General features: G+C 42.0%; 2 protein-coding genes and 1 long non-coding RNA gene across 3 annotated transcripts in view; 2 read left to right on the forward strand and 1 right to left on the reverse strand.

Annotated features, from left to right (window-relative positions):
• Positions 1 to 50: 50 nt before the first annotated feature.
• LOC115173605 (uncharacterized) lies at positions 51 to 2,549 on the forward strand. Its single transcript, XR_003871633.1, has 2 exons — positions 51 to 1,350; positions 1,857 to 2,549. It is a non-coding gene; the product is annotated as an uncharacterized LOC115173605 (long non-coding RNA).
• Positions 2,550 to 5,846: 3,297 nt separating this feature from the next.
• On the forward strand, positions 5,847 to 18,409 carry LOC115173606 (ubiquitin carboxyl-terminal hydrolase MINDY-1). Its single transcript, XM_029731869.1, has 10 exons — positions 5,847 to 6,248; positions 6,578 to 7,995; positions 8,673 to 8,730; positions 10,424 to 10,488; positions 15,059 to 15,217; positions 15,324 to 15,426; positions 15,667 to 15,809; positions 16,053 to 16,250; positions 16,571 to 16,729; positions 17,295 to 18,409. Exons 2-10 carry the CDS (start codon positions 7,288 to 7,290, stop codon positions 17,373 to 17,375), a joined length of 1,674 nt encoding a protein of 557 aa, XP_029587729.1. The 5' UTR covers positions 5,847 to 6,248; positions 6,578 to 7,287; the 3' UTR covers positions 17,376 to 18,409.
• A 3,962-nt stretch (positions 18,410 to 22,371) lies between these two features.
• LOC115173607 (phosphatidylinositol 4-kinase beta) overlaps positions 22,372 to 27,455 on the reverse strand; it is a 28,988-nt gene continuing 23,904 nt past the window's right edge. The window contains exons 6-12 of the mRNA XM_029731870.1: positions 26,719 to 26,823; positions 26,437 to 26,560; positions 26,217 to 26,330; positions 25,845 to 25,996; positions 25,456 to 25,588; positions 25,080 to 25,200; positions 22,372 to 24,937 (exon numbers count right to left, since the gene is read on the reverse strand). Of these exons, the coding sequence (XP_029587730.1) occupies positions 24,756 to 24,937; positions 25,080 to 25,200; positions 25,456 to 25,588; positions 25,845 to 25,996; positions 26,217 to 26,330; positions 26,437 to 26,560; positions 26,719 to 26,823 (931 nt within the window). The 3' untranslated portion in view covers positions 22,372 to 24,755. The remainder of the gene's footprint in view (positions 24,938 to 25,079; positions 25,201 to 25,455; positions 25,589 to 25,844; positions 25,997 to 26,216; positions 26,331 to 26,436; positions 26,561 to 26,718; positions 26,824 to 27,455) is intronic.

The following is a 27,455-nucleotide window of genomic DNA, read 5'->3' on the forward strand; positions in this document are numbered from 1 at the left end:
GACACTCCTGACATCTGATTGGCCCCCCCATGTGCCACCCCACATTTCATTCGCTGCTGGCAGTTTAATGCTGATTGACATCTCATTTCACCTCTTGTTGAAAGAAGCATTTATTTTGACATTTTCAAATCGAGGACGAGGAAGAGAGAATATTAGCGTTGGTTGCAAGATACAGAAGAACAAGAACAAGAACATACAGAAGAAGAAGAGAGAATATTTCCACAGCTCCACGAGCTCTTTTCGCGATTGACGAAAGCATCATATTTGAAGGAGGTTTTAAGGTTTAGCATCGGGTTTAGGTTTCCTGAACAACTTTTACGAAAGTTGAGTCGCTGTGTAAATTAACGTCAGACCTTTGGCTCCATTAACAGACAGTTAATCAGATAAGAGAGATCAGTTCCCAATTTAGCCTAACATCATGTTTACATCTGTGCTAGTAATACAAGCATATACAGTGCAGTGTCGTAAGTTACGGTATACGAATGTTTAGCTAATGTGGGGTAACTAGTAGGCTACAGCTGTCAGTGTTCAGCAATTAGATTTTCGTACTTGAACTAAAACGAACATTTGTGATTATCATCTGTTAACGTTACTCAAAATATTACCACAATTTGCAGATACACATTTACGATAGTAAACAGGCTAAGAAATTAGAGCTAGCTAAGTTACTTACTGCAAAGTAGGGCTAGCCATGATCAAACTAGTAATTTGGGCTGGTAGTTGATTTTAAGGTACAGTTATGATAATGGGGATTTGTAATTAAGATTGAGATTGGACTAAAATGTGGGTAATTGGATGCTTAGATGTAACCACAAACTGCCTTATTTTTGCATAGGGTCAATTAAACATGAAAAGAAAGGGAGAGATATCAGATGTATTTTTAAAGAAGCACAAACAGGCAGATCAGGTGCAAACAGTCCCCAGCCCTTGCATCACCATCGGACCCCAGAGCAGCTCCCTACCTGAGGCTAGTCAGAGTCAGTGTGGTCAGACTTCACAAGGACACAGTCTACCACTACCAGGTCAGAGCATCTACCAGGCAGTCAGTCACATGCCCAGTTCAGAATTTAAGTTTAGCTTCAGCTTGTAATAGATGATTTTGTCAGATTAAGCCTCACTTTAAAATGTTGGTTGTTGATTCATGTGTGTTCTTGTTTGATGGCTGTGACATTTTGATTTTGATTATACACTAATGGTTCTTGTGTTATTTTAATGTAATAGATGTATCAAGGGATGACACAGAGACCTCTGGCTCTGAGCAAGACAGTGAGCCAGAGCTGCCAGGAGATGTCATCGAGCCCCTCCCAACTGCGTCATGCACCAGATATGCTGTTCCAAAAGGACCCAATGGTAAGCTAGGCCTATACTTTAAACTACTGTCACGTCCTGACAAGTGAAAAGGGTCTTTTGCCATAGTAGAATGGTCAGGGTGTGGCAGGGGGGTTGTTTTGTGTGTTTTGGGGTTTGTTTGTTTCCAGGGGAATGTGTTCTAGTTTTCATTTTCTATGTTTCGTTTTCCAGGTTTGGCCGAGTATGGTTTCCAATCAGAGGCAGGTGTCTTTCGTTGTCTCTGATTGGAAGCCATACTTAGGCAGACTGTTTTCCTTTGGGTTTTGTGGGTGGTTGTTTTTCGTATAGTCGTGGTGCCTTACGGAACTGTTGTTTGTCGTTTGTTTATTTTGTTTAAGTGTTCCCTCATTAATAAAAGAAGATGAACACACTGCGCCTTGGTCCAATCCTTTCGACGCATGTGACAACTACACATTTTAGTTAGCAGCTGTTAGTATCTAATCTTGTGGATCCCATAATTATACATTTCCATAGAGATATGACACATTATTTAATGTGTATTTCAGACATTTCAAGATCCAGAGATGGTGTTTGAAAACATTTCCCAGAACTCAGCATGGTACTAGGAAAAGGGCTTTCTACAGCTCCTGGTATAAGGACAATTCATGGCTTGAATATTCTGTAAATCAAGATTCAACTTATTGTTTTGCCTGTAGGTATTTTTCTCTGCCCAATACACCTGAATCTGCCTTCACATCACAGTCAGATTGTTGTAACTGGAAAAAGGCGCTGTTTAAAGATTCTGGGTTTAAGCTCCATTCGAAGGCAGGGCATCATGTCAATGCTATGTATGCTTAGAATCAGCGTAAAAGGGCTTATTGACAGCAACTCATCAATGTTAGATGTCATAAATGAGGACCGGAAAAAGAAAGTGGAGGAAAACTGTACTTACATTAAAACAATTGCAGATGTGCTCCTATTAACTGCCACTCAAAATAAAGCGCAGAGAGGTCATCGAGTGTCTGATGACTCTCACAACAAGGGTAATGTTTTGACAATCTTAGAAGAAATAGCAAAGCATGACCCTCATAGAGAAAAGGATGAATGCATGTGGCAATGCTAAGTACACAAGCCGCCAAATCCAGAACAAAGTTCTTGAGGGTTTAGCTGAGATGGTACAAAGTGAAATAATAAGACAAGTAAAAGAAAGGGAAGTTTTTAGTGTAATTGCAGATGAAACCAAAGATTTAAAGAAAAAAGTATTTAGTTGTGAGGTACTGTCCACGAAGGCTTTTTACACTTTGTCAGCTGAAAGTTTAGATGCAGGAGGTCTTACAAAAATTATAATTGATTGCCTTGAAAAACATGGTCTGGACTACGGAAATAATCGTGTGGGACAAGGCTATGACGGTGTAATGTGGTCTGTGTGTAGCTTGTGTAGAGGAGTCAAGCGCAGGACAGCAGATATGAGTAAATAAACCTAATTTACTCAAAATAGACAAATAATATACAATAAAGCAAGCCCACATAACGGACCGTCTTACATACAAACAATTACTCACAAACAAACATGGGGGAACAGAGGGTTAAATAATGAACAAGTAATTGGGGAATTGAAACCAGGTGTGTAAGACAAAGACAAAACAAATAGAATATGAAAAGTGGATCGGCAATGGCTAGAAAGCCGGTGACGTCGACCGCCAAACACCGCCCGAACAAGGAGAGGGACCGACTTCGGCGGAAGTCGTGACAGACGGTGCATCCGTCATGAGCGAAAAGCATTCTGGTGTGTCTGCACGGATTGAAAACAGTGCAAGATTTTGATTTTTTTCTGTGCACTGTAATGCACATTGTTTGAATTTGGTTCTTGTCGATGCTGTAAAATCAGTGCCTAAAGCAGTTAACTTTTTTGCTCTCCTGCAGAAACTTTATAACTTTGTATCTGGCTCATACGTTCATCTCAAGTGGCTTGCAGTTCAGAAAGAGCTGTATCCACAGCAGCAGCCCAGGGGACTACAGAGACTTACAGATGTAAGGTGGGCATGCAGATACATGGAATGCCGTAATCTAAAGGACAGGCTTCCAGCAGTTCTGAGAGTGCTACAGGATATCACACTTGAAAATAGTGGTGATAGATCAGTGGAGGCAAGGGGCCTTCTTTCTCAGATAGATTTACATTTCATAGGGCTTTTGGTTACCTTTTGTAAAGTGCTTGGTGATGCCAAATGTCTTTCTGACATGCTCCAATCATGCTCTTGACCTAACAAGGTCTGTGGATCTAGTAGGTGCCTTTACAGACACATTACAGGACCACAGAAGTGAGGGTTACTTTGGAGAACTATTGAAAGAGGTTGAAGAGATTGCAGAGCACTGCAAAATAAGTGAACAAACAGTATGTAAAAGACAGCCTAAAACAAGCTTAAGATTTCACGACCCATTGATGATGAACACTGTAGGACAGAAAAATAGAGACCAAAGTGATGGTGAGAGCTTCCAAAGAGCTATCTTTTATTAGGTGCTTGACAGTCTCACAGCTGAGCTGCAGAGGTGTTTTTCAAAGAAGAATTGCAAGATAATGCAAGGGGTCCAGTCTCTCAACCCAGAGTACAACATTCTTGAATGAGAAGCCTCTGTTTGCTTTTGCTCAGACCTTTGAGTCAGATTTAGAGGACCTCAACATGAGGTTCATCAAACCAAGCGGCTTCTTGATAGGAGAGAGAAAAGTGGAAGGGACAGACCGTCTACTCATGACTTTGTTGTGTTTCTAGAACCTTATAAAGAGGTCTTCCATGAGCTATTTCGACTTTGTAAGAGTTCTGTTGTTACCAGTCAGCAGGGCTTCTTGCGAGAGAAGCTTCTCAGCTTTAAAACGGATTAAAACCCACATTAGGACAACAATGGTTGATGACAGGTTAAGTCACCTCGGAATTCTCAGTGTTGAGTCAAGGAGGGCACGCTCCCTCAACATGGATGAGTTTGTGAAACATTTTGCCAGTTCTCACCAGAACCTCAGAATTATGCTGTTTTAAATCTACCTAGGATAATTTGGCGCTTAGGCGGTCCCTCTGGTCATGATTAAAACCCGGACTGTGTACTAACTAGTAAACTGACATTCTAAAATTATAAATCCAAAGGGTATCATGTCACACAGATTTAATTTGGTCTTGAGTAGGTCAATTCCAAAACTTTTCTTTGCTATTAGTTAACATAATATATGAGCATAAATATGATACTGTAAGTTTGTAATATTGATGGGCACCACAATTATTTATATTTTTCAAGTCCATTTGTGCTTGATACCTTGTATGTGAAATTGCAGTGTGTTTTTTTGTAAATACATTTTTTGGTAAATAAACTATGCAATTTATATAACACACAAATGCTATCTTATCGCTTTGGTGCTTGTGTATGTGTGTGTGTGTGTGCGCGTGTGTGTGTAAGACATTGAGCTGCAATTCCGAGGTAGACACACTAACTATTCATAGTATGTTAAACAATTCTAATGACGTGTGGTCTGAAAGGGTTACTATCTGCCACATTACATTACTGACAAAAGTTTGTACTTATAAAAAAGATATGTAACCTAGTAAAGGGAGATGTTAAGTAAGAATTGAACGTGTAAATGTTAATTCATAGTCATAACATAGGGTTTGCACGTTTACAGATCTAATTTAACATTTACTTTTCATGTTTCACGCTGGCTTTTCTTACGATCCTAACAATTTACTTATAGATTTTCTTACGATCCTACCGATATGTAAGTTCAACCTATTGGCAGCTATCTCGCTCCATACATCAGTCTCAAGTCAAAGTCTAGTCCAGAGTATTGAGGCTCCAAGTCAAGTTTCAAGCTATTTTATTTTCTATCAAGTCTAATTTGTGGCTGGAGTCAGACTCGAGTCCAAGCCATGTGAATCGAGTCCACAACTCTGGAGATTTGCATTTGTTTATGGTTTTAGGTACGTTTTTAAGCGCTACTGAACGAAGAGTCGTTTAGGAGCTAAATGAATGGCTCTTTTAGTTGAACTGAGCCAAATGAGCCGGCTCACTGAAAAGACTCGGAATCCACATCACTCCAAAGTGGTTGTGTTTACGCCGGTAAATTCATGACGTCACATGTGTAGTAGTCCCAATAAGCAAGTCCCTCCAGAGCTGTGTGTCCCATACTTTTCACCTCATGACAATATCAACACAACATATTTCCAGAATTTGTATATGTATTTTACCAACACAAATCCTACTTTTAGAATCAGAATGATGGTCAAGACAAGACAAAGGAGAAATGAAGCTGTGTGGGAATTGGACGATTATACTATTTTATTCCGTTCCTTCATTAATGAGAGCAGGTGTTCATCCTCTTTATATATCACAGATGTCACACACAGTGTGAGACATATCATCCATTACACGCTAAACACACATTTTAGACTTTCGTCTCTGCAATAAAACACAGCAAGGAGACATGACGCTCATGAACACGACCAGTATATTTACACCTGCAGTTCTCTCCTCCAACCACTCGTGTCCCCATGAAGATTACATTCACAATCATTTAATGTAGCTGGTGTTTGATTAATTCGCATATTTGCTGAGTATTTTCTTTTTTTTTTCCCGAAATATTTTTGGTTTGCATATTATACTAAATGTATTTTATGTTTGTAGCATGGTGCATGACGTCTAAAAATGAGTCCCCCCCTGTGGTTAATGCAGCTCGGGACATCATTGTTTACAGACTGTGGTCACAGATATACAAATATTTGCTGTGGTAGTACAAGAGGAAGTAAAGTGGAGTAAGCGAGTTCAAGATAGCGACCGAGGAGACCGTGGCATGTAAATAGCATGGCTTTGTCAGCCAGCGAAGCTCGTTAACGTTTTCTGTTGATTGGACCAACAACAGTCTGCATTTTCAGTACTTTTTTTTGTTGTTGTTGCCATTTACGCTGTCAACTGGCTTCGTGGTAAGTTATTTTATTTTCTGCTGGTCAGCTAACGTTAGCTAGTAAGCTAACAAGCTGCCAACATCATTGAGAGTCATTGCCGGGTAACGTTAGTGATGGGAGCTATCAACTTCTGAGCTTCACCACGAGGCTATAGCCAGCTATGGTCCGGACGGTAGTCAGTTCTGGTGTTACTTGGCAGATGCAACATTTTCTAGACCGACTTTATAGTTAGCGTTACCTTCTCAGTATTTTGTCAACCCCGGGGTCAGTCCTATCACGTAGTTAGAATAATAATTTGTGTTGTTAGAAAATAAGTTATTTCCCTGACTGATCTTTTTTTCTTGCAGGTATGGTACAATTTTGTAAGAATATGGTTACGCGAATTCTCCAGCTGATATTTTCAGACGAGGCTAAGAAGTCAACCATACCGCGCTGATATCCTAGAAACATACTGAGTCATCCATGTCACGAGGCAAGGGACAAGCTTGACCAGCTCCATCTCCCTTGTCACTTGTCCATCTCTCTGGTGTATTCCATTGTATAGTCAGGAAAATCACAACTTTTCTAACCAGATAAGTTTTGCCTCCCCCAAAGATAGATTTGCTCTAGTTTGTAGCTGCAATGGACAGAGGCAGTGCTGAAAATTATCTGTAAGATAATTGTACTTTTGTTAAGGTTAAATTGATATATATTTTGTGTAAATATCGTTATCTTTTGTTAGAGGAAATCTTGTAGAGTTTTGTGAAATCCACTGTCTTACAGTCTGAATGACATAAAACTGACAGAGTGACTGGATTCTGCTGTAGCCGTCCATTAAACCCTGTTTTGCAAACTAAGGACACTGTTACTCAGGAATACCAGGGAACTGATTGTCGAGTAGATTTCCCTCGAGGTTCTCCTAGAAGGTCACTGCCAACTTTTAAAGCCGTGAATATACTTAATGTAAAGGGCTGAGTTTGTTTTTCTATGCTTATACAGCCTAAGCCTGAAGTAGTCTTTACCGACGACTTGGCCTTATTTTCTATTGATTAAGTGCTATATTGAACATTACCCAGCTATGGCGGATTCTGGCACAGAGATGGTCAGAGGAGATCTCCTGGGCGTTGTCAAAGATGACTGCTCTCTGACAGAGGCCATTTCTGAAGAGGGCGGCCTTACACCAGGGTCCTCTGTGGCTAAAGAAAGCCACAAAGCAGAACCCTTGGACCGTGAAGATTCCACCAAAGTCTCATCAGTCAAGACCCAAATTATGGAAGCAGAAGGTTCTGACAAACACAGTGGAACCGCACTCACGCCATCCGCCACGTGTGCCGCCATGTCTGAAAATGGCACAACGGAAGAAGCTCAATCCACCCCGCAGAGCCAAACTCTGACCGAAGTGAACGGGGAAAGCTCAGAGGCCATGTTTGGAAGGTCGGACGAGAATAGCCAGTCGGCTACAAGCGACTCTCCCTCCTTCTCCATCCGCAGCCTGGAGTTCTTCGAGGGCAACACCGGGAATGACGAGCCATTGTCGTCCTACTCTGCCCTGGGAAACGAGGGCCGCTCCCCCTCTGCTGACGTCCCCGGCCTGGTCAGTGACGTCCTGGGTGCCGCAGCCACGGGAGGAGCCACCGCCGCCCCGGAACCAGAGCCCATGATGCCGGCCTACTACTTTGTGAAATGGATCACCTGGAAGGAGAAGAAGACACCCATCATCACGCAGAGTGAGAATGGGCCCTGTCCCCTACTGGCCATCATGAACACCCTGTTTTTGCTCTGGAAGGTAATGTTGGACTGTAGAAACAGCTATATAGGACTAATGGGGTCCATGATTACGCATCTCAATTGTTTTAAGTGGCTTTAGGCCTACTTCGTCTGCACTGATCTCAAAACATATGATAGGGTAAAGCAGTATATTGTAGGACTATTGGGGGATTTTGCATTCACTGGTCTATTTCTTTTCAGATCAATGGAAGGAGACAAAAGGAGGCTACTTTAGACTATTGAGATGCACGTTGCAAAATTCCCCAATAGTCCTAAAATATACTGCTTTACCCTGTCATATGTTTTGAGATCAGTGCAGATGAAGTAGGCCTAAAGCCACTTAAGACAATTGAGATGTATAATTGGCCTTCTTAAGGTGACTGAGAATAAGGGTGAGGATGACATCCGAGGTGTGTATGCATGCCAGAATTAGTGACATGACACAGGCGTGAGGGAAGTTTCTAGAAGCAGGAATTACAGGTTCACGTTAGGGTGTGATGAGCCGTAGTTAAGAGAACACCAAAGCCTTCTGAATCCTATAATCTTGTTTGTACCATCAACATCTTTCAAAATCGAGGCAACACAGAATTTACGTTTATAAATGGCAGGATGTCAGCTTCAGAGAGTCTATTGTTTTAATGAACATTGGTCAAGAAAAGTGCTTACAAATTATAATCATGTGTGATTTGTCTTCAGGCCAAGCTACCCGCCCAAACAGAAGTAGTCACCACAGAGGACCTGATGGCTCACCTTGGTAAGAAACAAGGAAGTGTATTGACTGTACATCCATATAGACTTTGTTACACTGAAGTTATTGCTTTGTAACTTCCAGTAAACAACACATTTTCATACATTACACTGAGGTTGTCATGAACACATGAAAATACGAGTAACTAAAGAGACTGCATATTATCAGGCAGTAAATTAAAGATCATCACTGGCCCTATGCTCCAGGAGCCAAGGGCTTCAGTCATTGAAAGATCTAGCAAATTGGAAACGCAGTCAACTCTGACCATTAACATGGAGAAATACAGTGCCTTCAGAAAGTATTCACGCCCCTTGACTTTTTGTGTTACCGCCTGATTTTTAAATGGATTCAATTGAGATTTTGTGTCACTGGCCTAGACACAATAACCCACCACGTCAAAGTGGAATTGTGTTTTTAGAAATGTTTACAAATTAATTAAAAGGGAAAATGCCTCGAGTATTCAACCCTTTTGTTATGGCAAGCCTAAATAAGTTCAGGAGTACTGCACTGTATTGGTAAGGTCCCTCAGTCGAGCAGTGAATTTCAAACCGATTCAACCATGAAGACCAATGCCGTGCGAAGATCGGCACCTATTGGTAGATGGGTACAAAAAAACACCCAGTCACTACAAAGATACAAGTGTCACTCCTAACTCAGTTGCCGTAGATGAAGGAAACCACTCAGGGATTTCACCATGAGGCCAATAGTCACTTTAAAACAGTTTAATTGCTGTGATAGGAGAAAACTGAGGATGGATCAACAACATTGTAATTACTCCACAATACCTACCTAAATGACAGTGTGAAATGAAGCCTGTACAGAATCAAAATATTACAAAACATGCATCCTGTTTGCAATAAGGCACTAAAGTAAAACCGCAAAAAAGGTTAACTTTATGTCCTGAATACAAACATTATGTTCGGGGCAAACACAACACATCACTGAGTATAACTCCATATTTTCAAGCATGGAGGTGGCTGCATCATATTATGGCTATGCTTGCCAGCAGAAAAGACAGGGGAGTTTTTTGGGATAAGAAGAAACGGAATAGAGCTAAGCACAGGCCAAATCCAAGTGGAAAACCGGAAGACAAACACTGGAAGACAAATTCCCCTTTCAGCAGGACAGTAACCTAACACACAAGGCCAAATATACACTGGAGTAACTTACCAAGATGACATTGAATGTTCCTGAGTGGCCTAGTTACAGTTTTGACTTAAATCGGTTTGAAAATCTATGGCAAGACTTGGCTATCTATCAATGCTGAACAACCAACTTGACAGATCAAATAATTTGTTTAAGAATAATGTGCAAATGTTGTAGAATCCAGGTGTGCAAAGCTCTTAGAGGCTTACCCAGAAAGACTGTACAGCTGTAATCACTGCCAAAGGTAAATATAACATGTATTGACTCACGTGTGAATTCTTCTGTAAATGAGATCTGTACTTAATTTAATACATTTGCAAACATTTCTAAAAACATGTTTGCACTTTCTCCTTATGGGGTAGTGTGTGTGTGTGTGTAGATGGGTGAGAACATATAATCAATTTAGAATTCAGGCTGTAACACAACAAAGTGGGTATGAATACTTTCTGAACGCACTGTATCATAACACGCATTTCTGTTTGGTCACTCACTGTCTGAGAACCACATTACCCATTTTGTTTTTATACTCCCGCACTTTGTGTTTCTGCCACAGGGGAGTGCGTATTGTCCATCAAACCCAGGGAGGAGGCTGAGGGAATGGAGCTCAACTTTCAGCAGGTAAACTCACCTCTGTATAAACACACATCTGTCCACTTGGCTTATTTATGACACTGTTGGTCTGTGTCTGAATGTTTTTCCGGAAGCTGTGCTAGCGTGGGTGCATTTGTGTTTGGACGTGTGCGTCTGCAGGTGCAGGTCTGTCTGCGTTGTCTACCTCACAGGAGGTTGGGGGCACCTCTTTAATTGGGGAGGATGGGCTCGTGGTAATTGCTGGTGTGGAATAAGTTAAATTGTTTCAAATAAATCAAACAAATGGCTTCCTTGTGTTTGCCGTTCCATTTACAACCGTTCCGGCCATTATTATGAGCCGTCCTCCCCTCAGCAGCCGCCACTGGTCTATCTTTTTGTAGCTGTGTGCACAAAATTGTGTGTGTGTGGTTGGGTGTAAGTTAGTGACACATTTTTAAGGGGAAGTGGAGTTCACAGCAGAGGCAGAAGCCTGTGTCATCAGTGCTAAGTCACACCAGCTGCCACTAGAGTACCACAATAAGGAGTTTAGGGAATAACAAGGATTCAAAATTACTGAACTGAAAATGTACAGTGAGGTGTAAGCCTCAAACAAATGGGTGGCACCTGTGTGGATGCAGCCAATTCACTTAATGGTCATTAGCAGCTCTTTATTACAAAGTGACTTCAAGTCAACCCATCTGTTTGGTATGTGTGGCTCATGCAGGAATCAAACCCATGTTCTTGATGTTGTAAGCACCATGATCAACCACCTGGCTCTGACACACATGGGGTTCAGAGCTAATCAATCTGGTTCCTTTACGGGTGAACCCAATTATTCGACTGGACAATAGGCTGTTGGTCGACCAATTTTTTTTTTTATTTTATTGTCGAGCAGTGTGGTGTGTGTGCGTATGTATGTATGTATGTATGTATGTATGTATGTATGTATGTATGTATGTATGTACAGTTGAAGTCTTGAAGTTTACATACACTTAGGTTGGAGTCATTAACTCGGTTTTTCAACCACTCCACAAAGTTCTTGTTAACAAACTATAGTTTTGGCAAGTCTACTTTGTGCATGACACAAGTAATTTTTCCAACAATTGTTTACAGACAGATTATTTCACTTATAATTATAATTCCAGTGGGTCAGAAGTTTACATACACTAAGTTGACACGGCCTTTAAACAGCTTGGAAAACTCCATAAAATTATATCATGGCTTTAGAAGATTCTGATAGGCTAATTGACATCATTTGAGTCAATTGGAGGTGTACCTGTGGATGTATTTCAAGGCCTACCTTCAAACCCAGTGCCTCTTTGCTTGACATCATGGGAAAATCAAAAGAAATCAGCCAAGATCTCAGAAAAAAAATTGTAGAGCTCCACAAGTCTGGTTCATCCTTGGGAGCAATTTCCAAATGCCAGAAGGTACCACGTTCATCTGTACTAAACAATAGTACGCAAGTTTAAACACCATGGGACCACGCAGCCATCATACCGCTCAGGAAGGAGACGCATTCTATCTCCTAGAGAGGAACGTACTTTGGTGCGAAAAGTGCAAATCAATCCCAGAACAACAGCAAAGGACCTTGTGACGATGCTGAAGGAAACAGGTGCAAAAGTATCGATATCCACAGTAAAACGAGTCCTTTATCGACATAACCTGAATGGCCGCTCGGCAAGGAAGAAGCCACTGCTCCAAAACCGCCATAAAAAAGCCAGACTACAGTTTGCAACTGCACATGGGGACAAAGATTGTACTTTTTGGAGAAATGTCCTCTGGTCTGATGAAACAAAAATGGGCCATAATGACCATCGTTATTTTTGGAGGAAAAAGGGGGAGGCTTGCAAGCCAAAGAACACCATCCCAACCGTGAAGCACAGGGCTGGCAGCATCATGTTGTGGGGGTGCTTTGCTGCAGGAGGGACTGGTGCACTTCACAAAATAAATGGCATCATGACGAATGAAAATGATGTGGATATATTGAAGCAACATCTCAAGACATCAATCAGGAAGTTAAAGCTTGGTCGCAAATGGGTCTTCCAAATGGACAATGACCCCAAGCAGACTTCCAAAGTTGTGGCAAAATGGCTTAAGGACAACAAAGTCAAGGTATTGGAGTGGCCATCACAAACCCTGAGCTCAATCCCATAGAAAATGTGTGGGCAGAACTGAATAGGCATGTGCGAGCAAGGAGGCCTACAAACCTGACTCAGTTACACCAGCTCTTTCAGGAGGAATGGGCCAAAATTCACCCAACTTATTGTGGGAAGCTTGTGGAAGGCTACCCAAAACGTTTGACCCAAGCTAAACAATTTAAAGGCAATGCTACCAAATACTAATTGAGTGTATGTAAACTTGTGACTCACTGGGAATGTGATGAAAGAAATAAAAGCTGAAATAAATCAGTCTCTCTACTATTATTCTGCAATTTCACATTCTTAAAATAAAGTGGTGATCCTAACTGACCTAAGACAAGGAATTTTTACTAGGATTAAATGTCAGGAATTGTGAAACTGAGTTTAAATGTATTTGGCTAAGGTGTATGTAAACTTCTGACTTCAACTGTATACATACATACATACATACATACATACATACATACATACATACATACATACATACATACATACATAAAGTTGTCAAAATGGCTTAAGGACAACAAAGTGAAGGTATTGGAGTGGCCATCACAAAGCCCTGACCTCAATCCCATAAATTTGTGGGCAGAACTGAAAAAGCATACACACACACACACACACATTTTATTTATTTCGCACTAGAAACCGTTCTTCTTTGCTCCCATCTCAGTGAACTAGTCCATTGCTGATGGCACAGTCCAAAAAGAATGGGAGTGTGGCTGCATAATGCACAACTCTCTCCAGAATGCGCTCTCTCCCGCCAGTTTGTGCACATTCATTGATTCATAACTTCATTGTGGGAATTGTTTGCGTTTTGATTGTTAGTACCGTAATTTCCGGACTATTAAGCGCACCTGAATATAAGCCGCACCCACTGAATAAAAAAAAAAATATATATATATATATATTATTTTGAACATAAATAAGCCGCACATGTCTATAAGCCGCAGGTGCCTACCGGTACATTGAAACAAATGAACTTTGCACAGGCTTTAACAAAACACGGCTTGTAACAAAAATAAATAGGCTTTAACGAAACACGGCTTGTAACAAAAAAAAAAAAATTAGCAGTAAGCTTTAGTTGTCTTTTTGCACTGAGTCAATTCCTCACGCTGCTGTTTCCAACATCTTATCATCGACTCATTAAGACCAAGCTCCCGTGCAGCAGCTCTATTTCCTTTTCCAACAGCCAGATCAATCGCCTTCAACTTGAAAGCTGCATCATATGCATTTCTCCGTGTCTTTGCCATGATGAGGGTGACAAAATGACTACCGTAATCAGAATGATGGGAAGTTTGAAAGCGCTCGATTTAATATAAATAGTAAACAAAAAAGTTGTTTGACCTTAAACCGTTCGGCAATTTCATTGGTCTAATGAAAGCTTCATGCCGCCAAAAAACTGAGCACGTCACAGAATGTGTTTTTTTTTGGAGAGAAAAAAAATTGAAAGCGGGAAAAATCCATATATTAGCCACGTCATTGTTTTAAGCCGCGAGGTTCAAAGCGTGGGGAAAAAGTTGCGGCTTATAGTCCGGAATTTACGGTATATCAATTCACCATTTACATAGGGTATATCACCTGTAGTAAATTTACCGGTAATTGCTTAAATTTCTAATCTACAATTTTTGTTAGGTTACGTTAATGCATTCAATATATTATTATTCCAGTATTTTACTGTTCTCATTGTTGGAGTGGACACATTGTTTGCAGAGTTCACAACCTATGCTACACTTGAGAAACAATTTTGGTTTATTTCATTCCATTTACGAGTTTTGTCAATTTTGTCCTTGTCTTTTGTTTGGAGCGCTCCCGTCAATGTTGAGTAAGGACACGCACCTGATTACGCATAGAAGTAGGTTTATATGCTACCTGGCCTGCTTGCAAATGTAGGCATATAAATGTGCCCATTTGGTGTTTCTGATAGTATTTCTGATTGGATTAATGCACCACCACTGTGGAGCTTCTCAAATGAATATTCTCCTCAAACAGCAAGCAAACAAAGTCTATTTTTACATCCATTGAGTGACAATTCCTCAATGTATTTTCAAAATCTTTCCACTCAAACACTATATTGTAGGAGTCGACAGTGACAGACATTTTAGGTGTGCTTGAGAGTGCAGGTCTCTTGGAAACACTTGTGAACTTTGAACTACTAACCTGCATATCCACTTAGCTTTATCCTTCAGCATTCTCATACCTCACATGTCAATGGAACTGAGGTGTAAACCATATGAGAAAATGATTTAGGAACAGCTGATACTGTTCTTCTGTGCAACCAACTCTACATCGTATGCAAGTACGATTCCATTCCATCTCAACACAAAATATGAATTCAAATTACTTTTAGAAAATGGTCTGATCTTCAATTCTAGAAGTTAATCTCGAAATCGACTGTAATCGAAACAGTAGTAACCCCCAACCCAGGTTTCCAACATCTGTAGTTTTCTAATAAAAAATAAACATCTTTGAATCCGCAGAACATGAGCGACGCCATGGCAGTTCTGCCAAAGCTGTCCACGGGCCTTGACGTCAACGTGCGCTTCACAGGCGTGTCGGACTTTGAGTACACACCAGAGTGTATCGCCTTTGACCTGCTGGATATCCCACTCTACCATGGCTGGCTGGTGGACCCTCAGGTAAGCGACATTTGTAGAACATGTGAAGGTAAAAGCCCTCCTTTCACAATTAATGCCCCAAATCCCTTGTTTTGGGCTTCAGTTTAAAAGTATTTTCTTTCTCCAGAGCCTTGAGATGGTGGCAGCGGTGGGAAAGCTAAGCTACAACCAGCTGGTAGAGAAGATCATCGGCTACAAGCATTCGGACGACAGCAGCCGTGTCAGTGAAGGTACAGGACCTTCTGAATCCTTACTTGACATACATTTGAGTTGTCACCAACCCTTGTCCTGGTGAGCTACAGGTGGTGCAGACTTATATTCAAGCCCAGCTCTAATAAACTGGTTTTATTGATGAGGGTTTTGATGGGAAGTTGATCAAATAATCCCAATTGCATTCTGTTCACTTGGCCGTTTCCTCTGTAATACAGCTATTCCCCTTACTCTCTTATGCTGACACTTCTCCGTCTCAGGTTTGGTGGCAGAGCAGTTTCTGGAGTCCACAGCGACCCAGCTATCGTACCATGGACTTTGTGAGCTCAACACTACAGTCAAGGAGGGCGAGCTGTCTGTATTCTTCAGAAACAACCACTTTAGCACTATGATAAAGCACAAGGTGCGTGTGTGTGCGTGCGTGTTGGTAAGGGAATTTACCAATGGCTCAATCTATAGGGTGCAACATATAGAACCTTGCAGATAGAAATGGCATATATAGATAAGACTATTGTACATGACAGCGGCATGTAGCACGTTCTGTAACGTTCCCTCAAGCGCCCTGCAGTAGCACAACATTCTCTAAAACGCTTACCACCACCCCCCCAGTGAATGACTTCTAACCTTTGACCTTGTGACCGCACAGGGCCACCTGTACCTGCTGGTGACAGACCAGGGCTTCCTGCAGGAGGAGGGGCTGGTGTGGGAGAGCCTACACAACGTGGAGGGCGACGGCAACTTCTGCGACTCAGACTTCCGCCTGTGCCACCCGCCCCAGAGGAGCGTCCTCGTGACACAGCCCGACAGTCTCACGCCCCAGCAGCAGCAGAGACAGATCGACCAGGTCAGTGACCCCCCCCCCCCCCCCCCACTCCACAACACACCGCCACCATTTTCCGTTTGAGGATACCTGTTATTTAAGAAGTACCCAGATACAGTGGGCAGTATCCAATGTGCCACAGAGACAATCTCCATGTCTTATGCTGCAGCTAGATACTTACGTTTTTTTATGTGTAGAACTGCCACGCTGTCTGTGTCTAACGTGATCCTAACTTGAGATCTGTATGTACTGTAAATCATCCATGGACGTTAAGGTTTTCAGCCTCTATGCACATTTCCATGACTACACATTCACTCACCCCGTGGTGTATGCTTGGTTGCCAGGACTACCTGGTGGCCATGTCTCTGCAGCAGCAGCAGGGGGCGGCCCCGGGGCCCGTCAGTGACCTGGACCTGGCCAGACGGCTGCAGGAGGAGGAGTACCAGCAGCAGCAGCAGCAGCAGCAACAACAACAAGGTCCCTCCCAGGCCCCAGCACAGCAGGTAACCAACCACACACTATCAAGACATTTACTAGAAGGAAAGGTGGTGCCCTCTCTAGGCTTTACTTCAACAGTATGAAAGATTTACACAATACAACAGTATAGACCTGTAATATTCAAGACTTCCCCATGAATAGTTTTTTTTTTTTTAAATGCAATTTTGAGTAAATTTGATTTTTCTTTTAATTTGGATAAGAGATGAATTTAAGGTTATTTCTTGATGTAAAAATCAAAATGCATTGATATTTAAGATTCTCGTTAGATGTGGGTTTGCAAAACAAATGAGGTCCCTTAGAAATTCTGACTGAAAAAATGGGGTCCCCGCTGAAAATGTTTGACTACTGGTATAGACAATTGGTAAAGAAAGTGTCCCCTGGAGATTTTTCCATCACACTACAATTTATTTGAGCAGAAAATATGAAGGACTCATTGCACTCTTTCACCACGGTGCAGTGTTGTACTTTTCTGGTACTAGGTTAAAATACAACTTTCTGTTATCTTTGATTCACAAACTTCCTACATAGAAGCTTGTCCATTTCCTGTATGAATGTTTGTTTTGCTTCCAGGTGAGAGGTCAAGTGGCAGCCAAGCCGGGAGGTCAGAGGAGACGGGAGAAAAAGGATGATTCCGACTGTGCCATATTATAGCGACACCTAAACTTACCCTAGTCCCCATTAGCCTGCACTTCATTGCATTAAGCCAACCCCTAACACACACACACAGTTAGGGGATTGTGCCCCTGCCATCTCAATGCCAAACTCACCCTTCACACTAAACCTAACCTCGAGGTTGTACCTCACTCACTACCTCCCCATTTTTCACCCTTGTTCTTCTTTGAACATCCAGGCCAGAAAGTGGCAGTACTAGTCCCGCTTTGCTAGACCACCGAATAGAATCTAAACGTGAATTGAGGCTGCAGAGAGGAAATCCAACGCAGTTAGTTGGTTACAGCAGCTGAGAATCATCCAAGACACGTCACAACCCAGGTAGAGTCACACATCAGGGGTCGTCTTCTATTCAGCTGTCACTGCCCCTCTTGAGAAATATGAGAGAAGTTTGTAACTGTGGTCTGGTTTGGTTTCTATGGCAACGAGGCAGGCAGTGGTCTGATTTGTAAGATAAGTGGACAGAAAGTGAAGGTCTAAATTTTAAAGGGAAGTCACTACAGCTCTGACCAACTGATGCATCTTAATGGCTGATGCAACTTTTGAAATGGCAAAACGTCGCCTTAGAAAGCCCTGTTTTTAAGAAAACTGTCGGGTAGTCGTCATCTGACGCATTTAAGCCATGATGGAAACTCGAGTACATTCCTGTCCTATACAGAACAATGCACAATTATGCCTGGGTCGAGAAGCGGACTCTGCAAGCCCGACGAACGAACGAAGAGATGGCCTTGAGGGCCGTGTTCCCCAAAGTCCTATCTGCTAGAGTAAGCATGGGATTTACTTTCGCTGTCATATAGTGTACTATGCTGTAGTTAGTAGCAGGGAGGAATTATACACAAGTAGAATGGTATGGGCAGTGAAGGGGTTCTGCTGGAGCATCTTTTGTGGATGACTTTTAAGATCAGTGGGGGGTTAAAGATGACTATATGGGAATAAGAGTTGCATTAAAGGTCCAATGCAGCTGTTTTTATCTCAATTTTAAATAATTGCTAGGTAAGAATTTAAATGGTCAAAAAGAAACAAATGGCTTCTTAGGAAAGAGCAATTTCTGGAGCAAGAATTTTGCTAGGACTGTCTGTCTGCGAGTGGTCTGAGTGGGGAGGGGAAACCTGAAAATTAGCTGAGGTTTGGAACTCTTTCTTATTGGTCTATTAACCCATTTCAGGCAGGCCAAAATTTCATCCCACCACCACAGGCTAATATTTCTGAATTTAACAGTATTATTCCAACATCAGTGTGGAAATATATATATATATTACACACACTGAACAAAAATATAAATGCAACAATTTTAAAGGGTTACAGTTCATATAACGAAATCAGTCAATTGAAAGAGAAATAAATTAGGCCCTAATCTATGTATTTCACATGACAGGGCAGGGGTGCAGCCATGGTTGGACCTGGGAGGGCATAGGCCCACCCACTTGGGAGCCAGGCCCAGCCAATCAGAATGGGTTTTTCCCAACAAAAGGGCATTATTACAGACAGACATTATGGTAGAGAAATTAACATAACATTTTCTGGCAACCGCTCTGGTGGACATGTCTGCAGTCAGCATGCCACTCAACTTGATACCTCTGTGGCATTGTGTGACAAAACTGCACATTTTAGTGGCCATTAATTGTCCCCAGCACAAGGTGCACCTGTGTAATGATCGTGCTGTTTAATCAGCTTCTTGATATGCCACACCTGTCAGATGGATGGATTATCTTGGCAAAGGAGAAATGCTCACTAACAGGGATGTAAACTAATTTGTGCACAGAATTTGAGAGAAATACACTTTTTGTGTATATGGAATATTTCTGGGATCTTTTACTTCAGCTCATGAAACATGGGGCCTACACTTTACATGTTGCGTTAATATTTTTGTTCAGTCTACATAAGACAGGTAAATCACGTTTTTGACTGCACTGGGCCTTCAAGCAAATCTGGCGCTTGAACCAACTATGAGAAGTCTGCATTTGATTTACAGTACTTACGAATAAAGTTCAGGCAGTTAATTCAGTTCGGAGACGGTCGGCTATACAGGTCCTTTTGAAGTAGCTTTAGGGGGACGGGCTTTTATCAACACTACAGAAATAGACCACACCTTGACGCCAAGTGTTAATTGTCGCCACTTCTTGCTTTGAATTTAATTTGTCATGTCAGTAAATGAAAATCTAAACAAATGATCATGGTGTTCAATGACTCATTTGTTGTCTGTAAATATCATGAATTACTTCACATAATCGACTCATACAACCAATCCTTCGGGGCCGCCTTGAAACACCATATCTTTGATGCCTCTCTTTGTACTCTGCCTCTTGCTTTATTCTATTATTTATTTTCCATCTTGTCAACTTTTTCTGTTTTGTCTTTGAGAGAGAGAGATATACTGTGTACAAAACATTAAGAACTCTTTTCATGACATAGACTGACCAGGTGAACCCAGGTGAAAGCTATGATCCCTTATTGATGTCACTTGTTAAATCCACTGCAATCAGTGTAGATGAAGGGGAGGAGACAGGTTAAAGAAGAGTTTTTAAGCCTTGAGACATGGATTGTGTATCTCAAATCAAAGTTTATTTGTCATGTGCGCCGAATACAACATGTGTAGACCTTACAGTGAAATGCTCACTTACAGGCTCTAACCAATAGTGCAAAAAAGGTATTAGGTGAACAATAGGTAAGTAAAGAAATAAAAACAGTGAAAAATAACAGTAGCGAGGCTATAAAAGTAGCGAAGCTACATAAAGACACCGTTTAGTCGGGCTGATTGAGGTAGTATGTAGATATGGTTAAAGTGACTATGCATATATGAACAGAGGGTAGCAGTAGTGTGAAAGAGGGGGTGGTGGGTGGGACACAATGCAGATAGCCCGGTTAGCCAATGTGCGGGAGCACTGGTTGATCGGGCCAATTGAGGTAGTATGTACATGAATGTATAGTTAAACTCTATCATATATGCATAGTCACTTTATCAGCAGCGTAAAAGAGGGGTTGAGGGGGCACACAGTGCAAATTGTCCGGGTAGCCATTTCATTAGCTGTTCAGGAGTCTTATGGCTTGGGGGTAAAAACTCTCCTCCTTTGTTCTTTCTCTTCATCGCCTCTTTTAGAGCAGTTCTGTCTATCTTCTCTTCCTGAGAAGGGAGTTTGGCCATTGTAGTGTGAGAATCTTACTTTCATCCCTGTTGTTCTTTGTATCCATCTGAGAGGGATTGTGCCAGCATAGAGAATACTTGATGCCCTGAGTCTGACACCTGACAAACCTGAAATACACACACACACACGACCACCCTCATTTACAGCCTTGGGCACATATTTAACACACTTAGACATGACCAAGTCATTCAGTAATGTAGCCTATTCCTATTATCACACATTTACATGCTGTATTAACACACACAGAGTACAGACTCCGTTTGTCTTACCAGGTGATGCAGCACTGCGGCCTTCTCAGGCCGCAAGTCAGCCTCATTGTCCACAACCACATTTTAAAAGTCAAGATAAGTTTATATTGCTGTGTTTTCTGAAAATCTATTGAAAAGTGATTTGTCTGTTGTTCAGTTAAAGGCTACTTACACGTGGGTGTCTGGTCCTAGAACCTTTTTGAAATGATTTATTTAACTGACTTACTTGCCTAGTTAAAGGTTAAGAACAAATTCTTATTTTACAATGACGGCCTACCCCAGCCAAACCCTCCCCCAACCCAGATGACGATGGGCCAATTGTGCGCCACCCTATGGGACTCCCGATCGCGGCCGGTTGTGATACAGCCCGGGTTCAAACCAGGGTCTGTAGTGACAGCAGTGCCATAGATCGCTGCGTCACTCGGGAGCCCTGGTGTGTTCTCACCAATGGCGTTCTGTATAGAGGGGCCATTTGAGGAATTTTGTAGGGATATTACAGCAGAATTTTTACTTACAGTACGCCTACATGGCTCTCCGACTGTCTCTTATTTTCATCCTGAGGAGATCTGGGCCACCGTAGTAACAGAATTGTTTACCTCCCTGACCCTCACACACACCTAAAACACACGTATGAGCTCCCTCATTTATACTCGGGCACATACACTTGTAATGTCCATATATCATCATGTTATAGTAGTTCAGTTAACACACTAACCAGGTGTTGTAGCCCTGTGGCCTTATCAGGACTCAGTCTCAGGGCTAGCCTTGCTTTCCACAACCACATTCCGAATGTCAAGAAAAGTTTGTTAGATTTACAGGTCTGTCAAAATATATTTTCAGTCTGTCCCTCATTTGATGAATTTTGTATAAATGCAATGAGTGGAATTTAATTTAAATCTATTCCAGTTTACTTTTTTTATTTGTATTTTTTTTACTTACCGTAGGCCTAGGTATACACGGGCGCCGGCTGCAGATGCTCATCTCTGATATTGACCCCTCGTGATTATGGACTCTAATTAATAGCTGTTTTTCTTGATTTAAGACAAACGCTTCAGGTAGCCAAAAATGTCCAAGTCCAATCAAGACCATGTTTGTTGGAAGAATTCAAAGTAGTTACAACCGTAGAATTAAAGTCATTGGCTGAGTTTACACAGGCAGCCCAATTCTGATATTTGTTCACTAATTGGTCTTTTGACCAAAGATATTTTCACAATCTTTTTCAGAGCTGATCTGGTTGGTCAAATGACCAATTAATGATCAGACTTGGCTGCTTTACACAGTAGCATCAGCACTGCAAATGATTAGGGCCACTGTAAAAGAGCTGTAGAGGACATGTCATTAAATTTGCTAAAATAGTATTCTGTTCTCCAATTCATATTCAGTTGATTACAATATAGCCTGCCATAGTGGCATTCCATATTAAAAACTGAATTAACAAAGTCTATCCTTGATGCAACTGAAACAAATCTATTGCAACACATTACTAGTTTACTGTGTGTATATGTAATCATATAATTTTATTCAATTATATATCCAAAATTCCCCCTACAATTTATCAACACGTGTTAAGAAAACCAAGAAAATATATTTTTTTAAACTTTCCAATTTATTGGAGTCATGCATTTAGTCAACATGATACAAGGTTCATCTCTGTACCATGTGTATGAAAAGTGAAACATATAATTAGCAAGATTAAAATGGTAAGTGTTAGCGTTCTGATACAAAAGTGGACTATTTTTTCCCCTGTACATTGTAAATGTCTTTAGTATCAAGGACGAAGGACTTGTTAATTTAGTCGAATAAATGCTTTGCTTGGTGTTAGCGATGGACCAATTCCGTTTCTCTTTGAGGGCACAATGTTCAGAACTTGAAAAGGGCAAAAAACTTCATATGTAGAGCAGACATTTTTCTGTTCAGAACAATAGTGTGATCTATACATTATCTGGAGCAGTCTGAACACGTCTGCCCTGAATATGGACAAGCATTTAGCTGGTGTGACACTAGACAAGGACACAATTCTGCATCTCCATGGTTCAGAATGGGAGAGAACATGAACTGGGGTTTGACAGAACCCACTCCGGTAAAGATAAAATGCACTTGAGTTATTTACATTTTACAGAATGTTAGGGTTGGAATAAATGAAGGGAAAGGCAATGAAAGTAGTATTTACTAAAGAGTAAGCAGGAAGTGTGTAAAACTTTTGATAAAATAAACTTCCTGGGTACATGACCTGCACACCTTTGTCCCAACTGTTGCACTGATAAAAGTTATGTCTCAAGGCATTGGTTTGCTCACAGGAATCATTTTGGAGTTCTCTAACTTTTGCTATACACAAAAGCCACCCACCAATGACACAGCTTTCAAACATAAGACATAAACAGGTAATATAAGTTATAGGCTATCCCAGCATGTAGCTTTTCAAACAGCTCTCTTCAATACATGTGTGTTTGAGACAGTAAAAAACAAAAATTGGTTTTAGTAGAGTATCATAAAAAAACATTCACATATCAAGGAAGTTGACTTGTGATAATGAGCTCATACTGTTCAAAATAAGGAGAAATAAAGACAGACAGAGGAATGAGATCATCACTCCCATTATTTACATAGTCTGCTCAAGGACGACCCTCTCTGGATTGGCCCGAGTTAGTCACAGGAATGCATCAGAGCCAACCAGAGAGGGACGTATTGCGCATTCGTTAAATATGCAACCTTAGTTAACGTAACATACAATAATAATGCGTTAACATACACATTTAGTTAGAGATGAAAGACAAACATTAGTGGAACATGTTTTGCATAAATCCATTGCAATTGTTTTATATGTAGCCATTTTGGTTCAACATAACTGTCAAGTGCACGAGGCTCATCACAACGCTAGCGTTCCTTCAAGTATGGTGGTTTTAAGAGTGACACTAGCAAAGCAAAGCCCTACATGATGCGTGTTGGCATGACAGTCTGTTGAATATACAGGCTGTCATGTGATGATAGACAAGTCTCTTTTTTATTCATGGTATTTCTATTTGTAACACTAAGTACAGATGTGCTCTACTGGGTGAGAACCAGTTGTCCGAAACCCAGATTGAAATGAAACTGCTCCTTTTAAGGATGGGAAGAAAAACACATACAACCAGCAGCTTTGCTGCATGCTTGGACCCCTAAGAAGAGACGAGTTGGTCCTAGTTCAAACTTCCAGTTCGAAATTTAAACATTGTTCAAAACGAATCAAACTCTTGGAATAAAGAGTTGTTTTTCTGACAGATAACACTCATACACCCATGGTTTTTAATAGTCCTTCCCCCCCTTCTCTTTGGGCTGGCTCATTCTTGATGACCAGAGAAGGGAAAATGTCCATTAGAAAACCTGTCTTGTGCTTTCTTTGAGAATCCACTATATGTAACGACAAAGTCCATTTTGCTCTAAGAACAACGGAAAATAAGTACATATTCGATATGTACCTCTGATTTGCTCTTGCACAGTTGTCCATTCTGAGACAACGCTTCTTGGCTACTCTGAATTTAGACCACACCCTCTCCCACATTGCCCCTCCCTTTTTCAATGAAGTACCTCCTCCAATATTGATACTTAATCCTTTTCCTGTGTGATTTGTACTGTGCGTTATGCCTCTTATTTTTTAACAGTCAATGAGGTAAGAGTCCTATGGACAGGAGGGAGGAGGTGCAGTCTCCCCCTCCACAAGGCCAAAACAAGGAGGGGGGGGGGGGGGGGCATAAGTCTGTCTAAGACAAAGAACATATCAAGTTTGCAAACAAGTCCTGTAGTACTAGTCTATACAAGTCCTGTAGTACTAGTCTATACAAGAGTCCATTTTCGTAGATGTGCTGCTATGGCAAGCCCATGTTTGAGTCCATATGCACATGTTCGCCACCATCTGTATGTGTGTGTGTACACGATTGCTTGCTCTCCCATGTGGATGTCCCATGTGGTTGAGTTGTGTCTCGGTGTTGAACTGTTCACATGATGCCGTTGGTGAAGTACTGGAAGCCGTCGTAAAGCTTGGTGGTGATGGAGCGCATGGAGCCATCCACCATCTGCTCCACCAGCACCTGTAGCTGCTCCTCCGTCAGGCTCATGTGGAAACGCTCCTTCAGGTAGCGGATGGTGCTGGAGCCATGGAAGCAGGGCAGGTGAGAGCCTGGTGGGGGAGGAGAGGGGAGACGGGAGTCAGGAGTTGTAATAGCAAGACCATAAAGAAACCAGACACGGGGCAGAAAGATCATGTATATGGAAACAGCGACACACTGACCATGCTAATATACCGTTTTAGCTAACAGTACCTTGCTGCATGATCTCCACTATTTGGACCACCTTCTCCATGTGTTTGCGAGCAGCTATCAGGCCCTGGAGCATCAGCACCTTGTAGTAGTTGAACATGTCTCCATCCAGGCCTCCCATCACCTGAGAGAGAACCACGGACAACAGAGTTGACTTTTTACACATGCAAAACCGACAGGTTATGTAGATAACCAGCGAACTTGATGTCGCTAATAGCATCTTCTAACACACCAACAAATGTGTTTATGTAGTGAACATTGTGAGATTGCTAACTCAATTGTTAGGCAGCTAGCTGTATGAGCAATTCCACATTGCTTTCTCCGGTTTCCAGTCATGTGACAATGCACATTCACACGCATTCTGATTTATTGGACTCACATCCACAAATTCGCTGGTGAGCTTAAAAGCAGAGGTCTCAAAGCCCAGGTTCCTAGGTGAGCTGGACAGGATGAAACCAAAGTCAATGTGGATGATGTGGCCCTCAGAGTCCAGGAGGATGTTGCCATTGTGTCTGGAGAAAGAAGACAAGAGAAGGGGGGAGTGAGTAAAACATATAGGAATACAGGAGAGGGTGGGATGTGGTAGTTGATATCACACCACAAAAGCGGTGTTTACACAGGCAGCCCAATTATCGGCAAAATATCAGAATTGGGCTGCCTGTGTAAACGCAGCCAAACAGGCTCAACGATGCAGGAAGCTGAGAGGGGAAATAGAACATGGGAGTAATAGTGAAACTAAAGGAGGGGTGAGAAGGGAGGGCTGCCCACCTGTCTTTAACCTGCAGCAGGTAGCAGATGAGACTGTAGCCGGCGCAGCTCTCCACAAAGTTGCGCTGGGCGGTGAGGAAGGCCTCGGTGGTGTAGCTGCCGTGCTCCTGCAGGAAGTAGTCCAGCAGAGACAGCTGGCTCTGCTTCCTCACCTGGAGCACAGACACAGCACTCCATTAGAAATGGCAACCAACACGGTATTCCGTACAAAACAGCTATTGATAATAGTGCAGGATCAAAGTGTCACTTATATTAATCAGAATCTTCATCTCAAGAGGGCAGTCGTACTGCATCACATAGCTAAACAACTTGGGCAGCTTTGTCATGATATTTCAAGTGGGGTCCATTTAATTTAAAACAAAAAGTGCTCACCTGGTGCAGAGACACAGCGTTCAGCACGGGCTCGATCATCCCGCTGTCCGATGACATCACCAGGATTTTATAGGGCTTGATCCATAGGGGGACGCGCTCTTGCTCCCAGATGGACTGGAGAAGGGGGAGAAGTGGAGCGCATGAGCGGGTGAATGCTAATAATACATTATTATTAAGAGCATTTCTGTGGAATGGGACTCTACTGTGGAGGGTCACGTACTTGTAGCTGGCTGAGCACCTGGAAGGCCAGTAGCTCCTGCCTCAGGTCGTCCCCACACTTCACGATGACCGACAGCAGCCGCCAGTTTGGCAGGTGACCGTAAGGGGACCCCTCCCTTATCCGCCTGAGGGATGGAGAGACAGCGGGAGGAAATAGTGAGACACAGCAAATTACTTGACTATGCCACAATGTGCTGTTCTTCGCTGCACTAAGTGGGATATACATGTATCGTCAGGTGGGAATGCGTGTTCCTTCTATTCATTCTATGTGCCAATCACCCACCTGACTTTCTCCTGCCAGGGCTCCTTGAGCGCCACAGCAGACGGGTCCTCCGGATCTTTCCGGAACGTGGTGGGGGTGTGGGCCAGGTTCTCTGACAGACGTCGCCTAGGAAAGAAACATGCTGTTGTAAATCCTCTATCCAGACCATAGCGATGGACCCAAATACATGAAACTATAACAAGCATTGCTTGGACTTGGGCCGGAGCGCCATACCGGATCCTCACATTTTTGGGGAACTGTCGTCTCCTTTGGAAAACAAAGTGGCAAAAAAAAGCAGCAAATCACACAGAAGCGGCAAAAAAAACAAAAAACAGTTGATCAAAGTGGAGGATCGGCATTGAATAGTAATGGAGAGTGTGCTTTCATATCCTGATTCCTATTTGTTCAAGCTTATTTGACACTAGTCTCTGAATCCGGTGTATGTGTGCGAGTAGACTGTTAGTTTGAGAATGCGCCAGCCTGAACGCCAGGATGCGATGTTCCAAGTTGTCAAATGAGGGTTCTTATGGTCATAAATCCAGGAAATCATTACATTTACATATCAGCCCTGATCAGAACTATGCCTACCGTTCAGCGCGTATGTGTGCGGAAGTGGGCCATTGACCAACGAGAGAGAGAGACATTTCAGCAGCAGTTACCCTATAAAATAAGGATAGACTAACAAAATAGCCAATTGAAAACATAATTAGCCATGCTACAAGCTATTTCACTAGTTAATGCGAAGGCCTATAGCTAAA

This window comes from Salmo trutta, chromosome 34 (assembly GCF_901001165.1).
Source record: "Salmo trutta chromosome 34, fSalTru1.1, whole genome shotgun sequence".
Lineage (NCBI taxonomy): Eukaryota > Metazoa > Chordata > Actinopteri > Salmoniformes > Salmonidae > Salmo > Salmo trutta.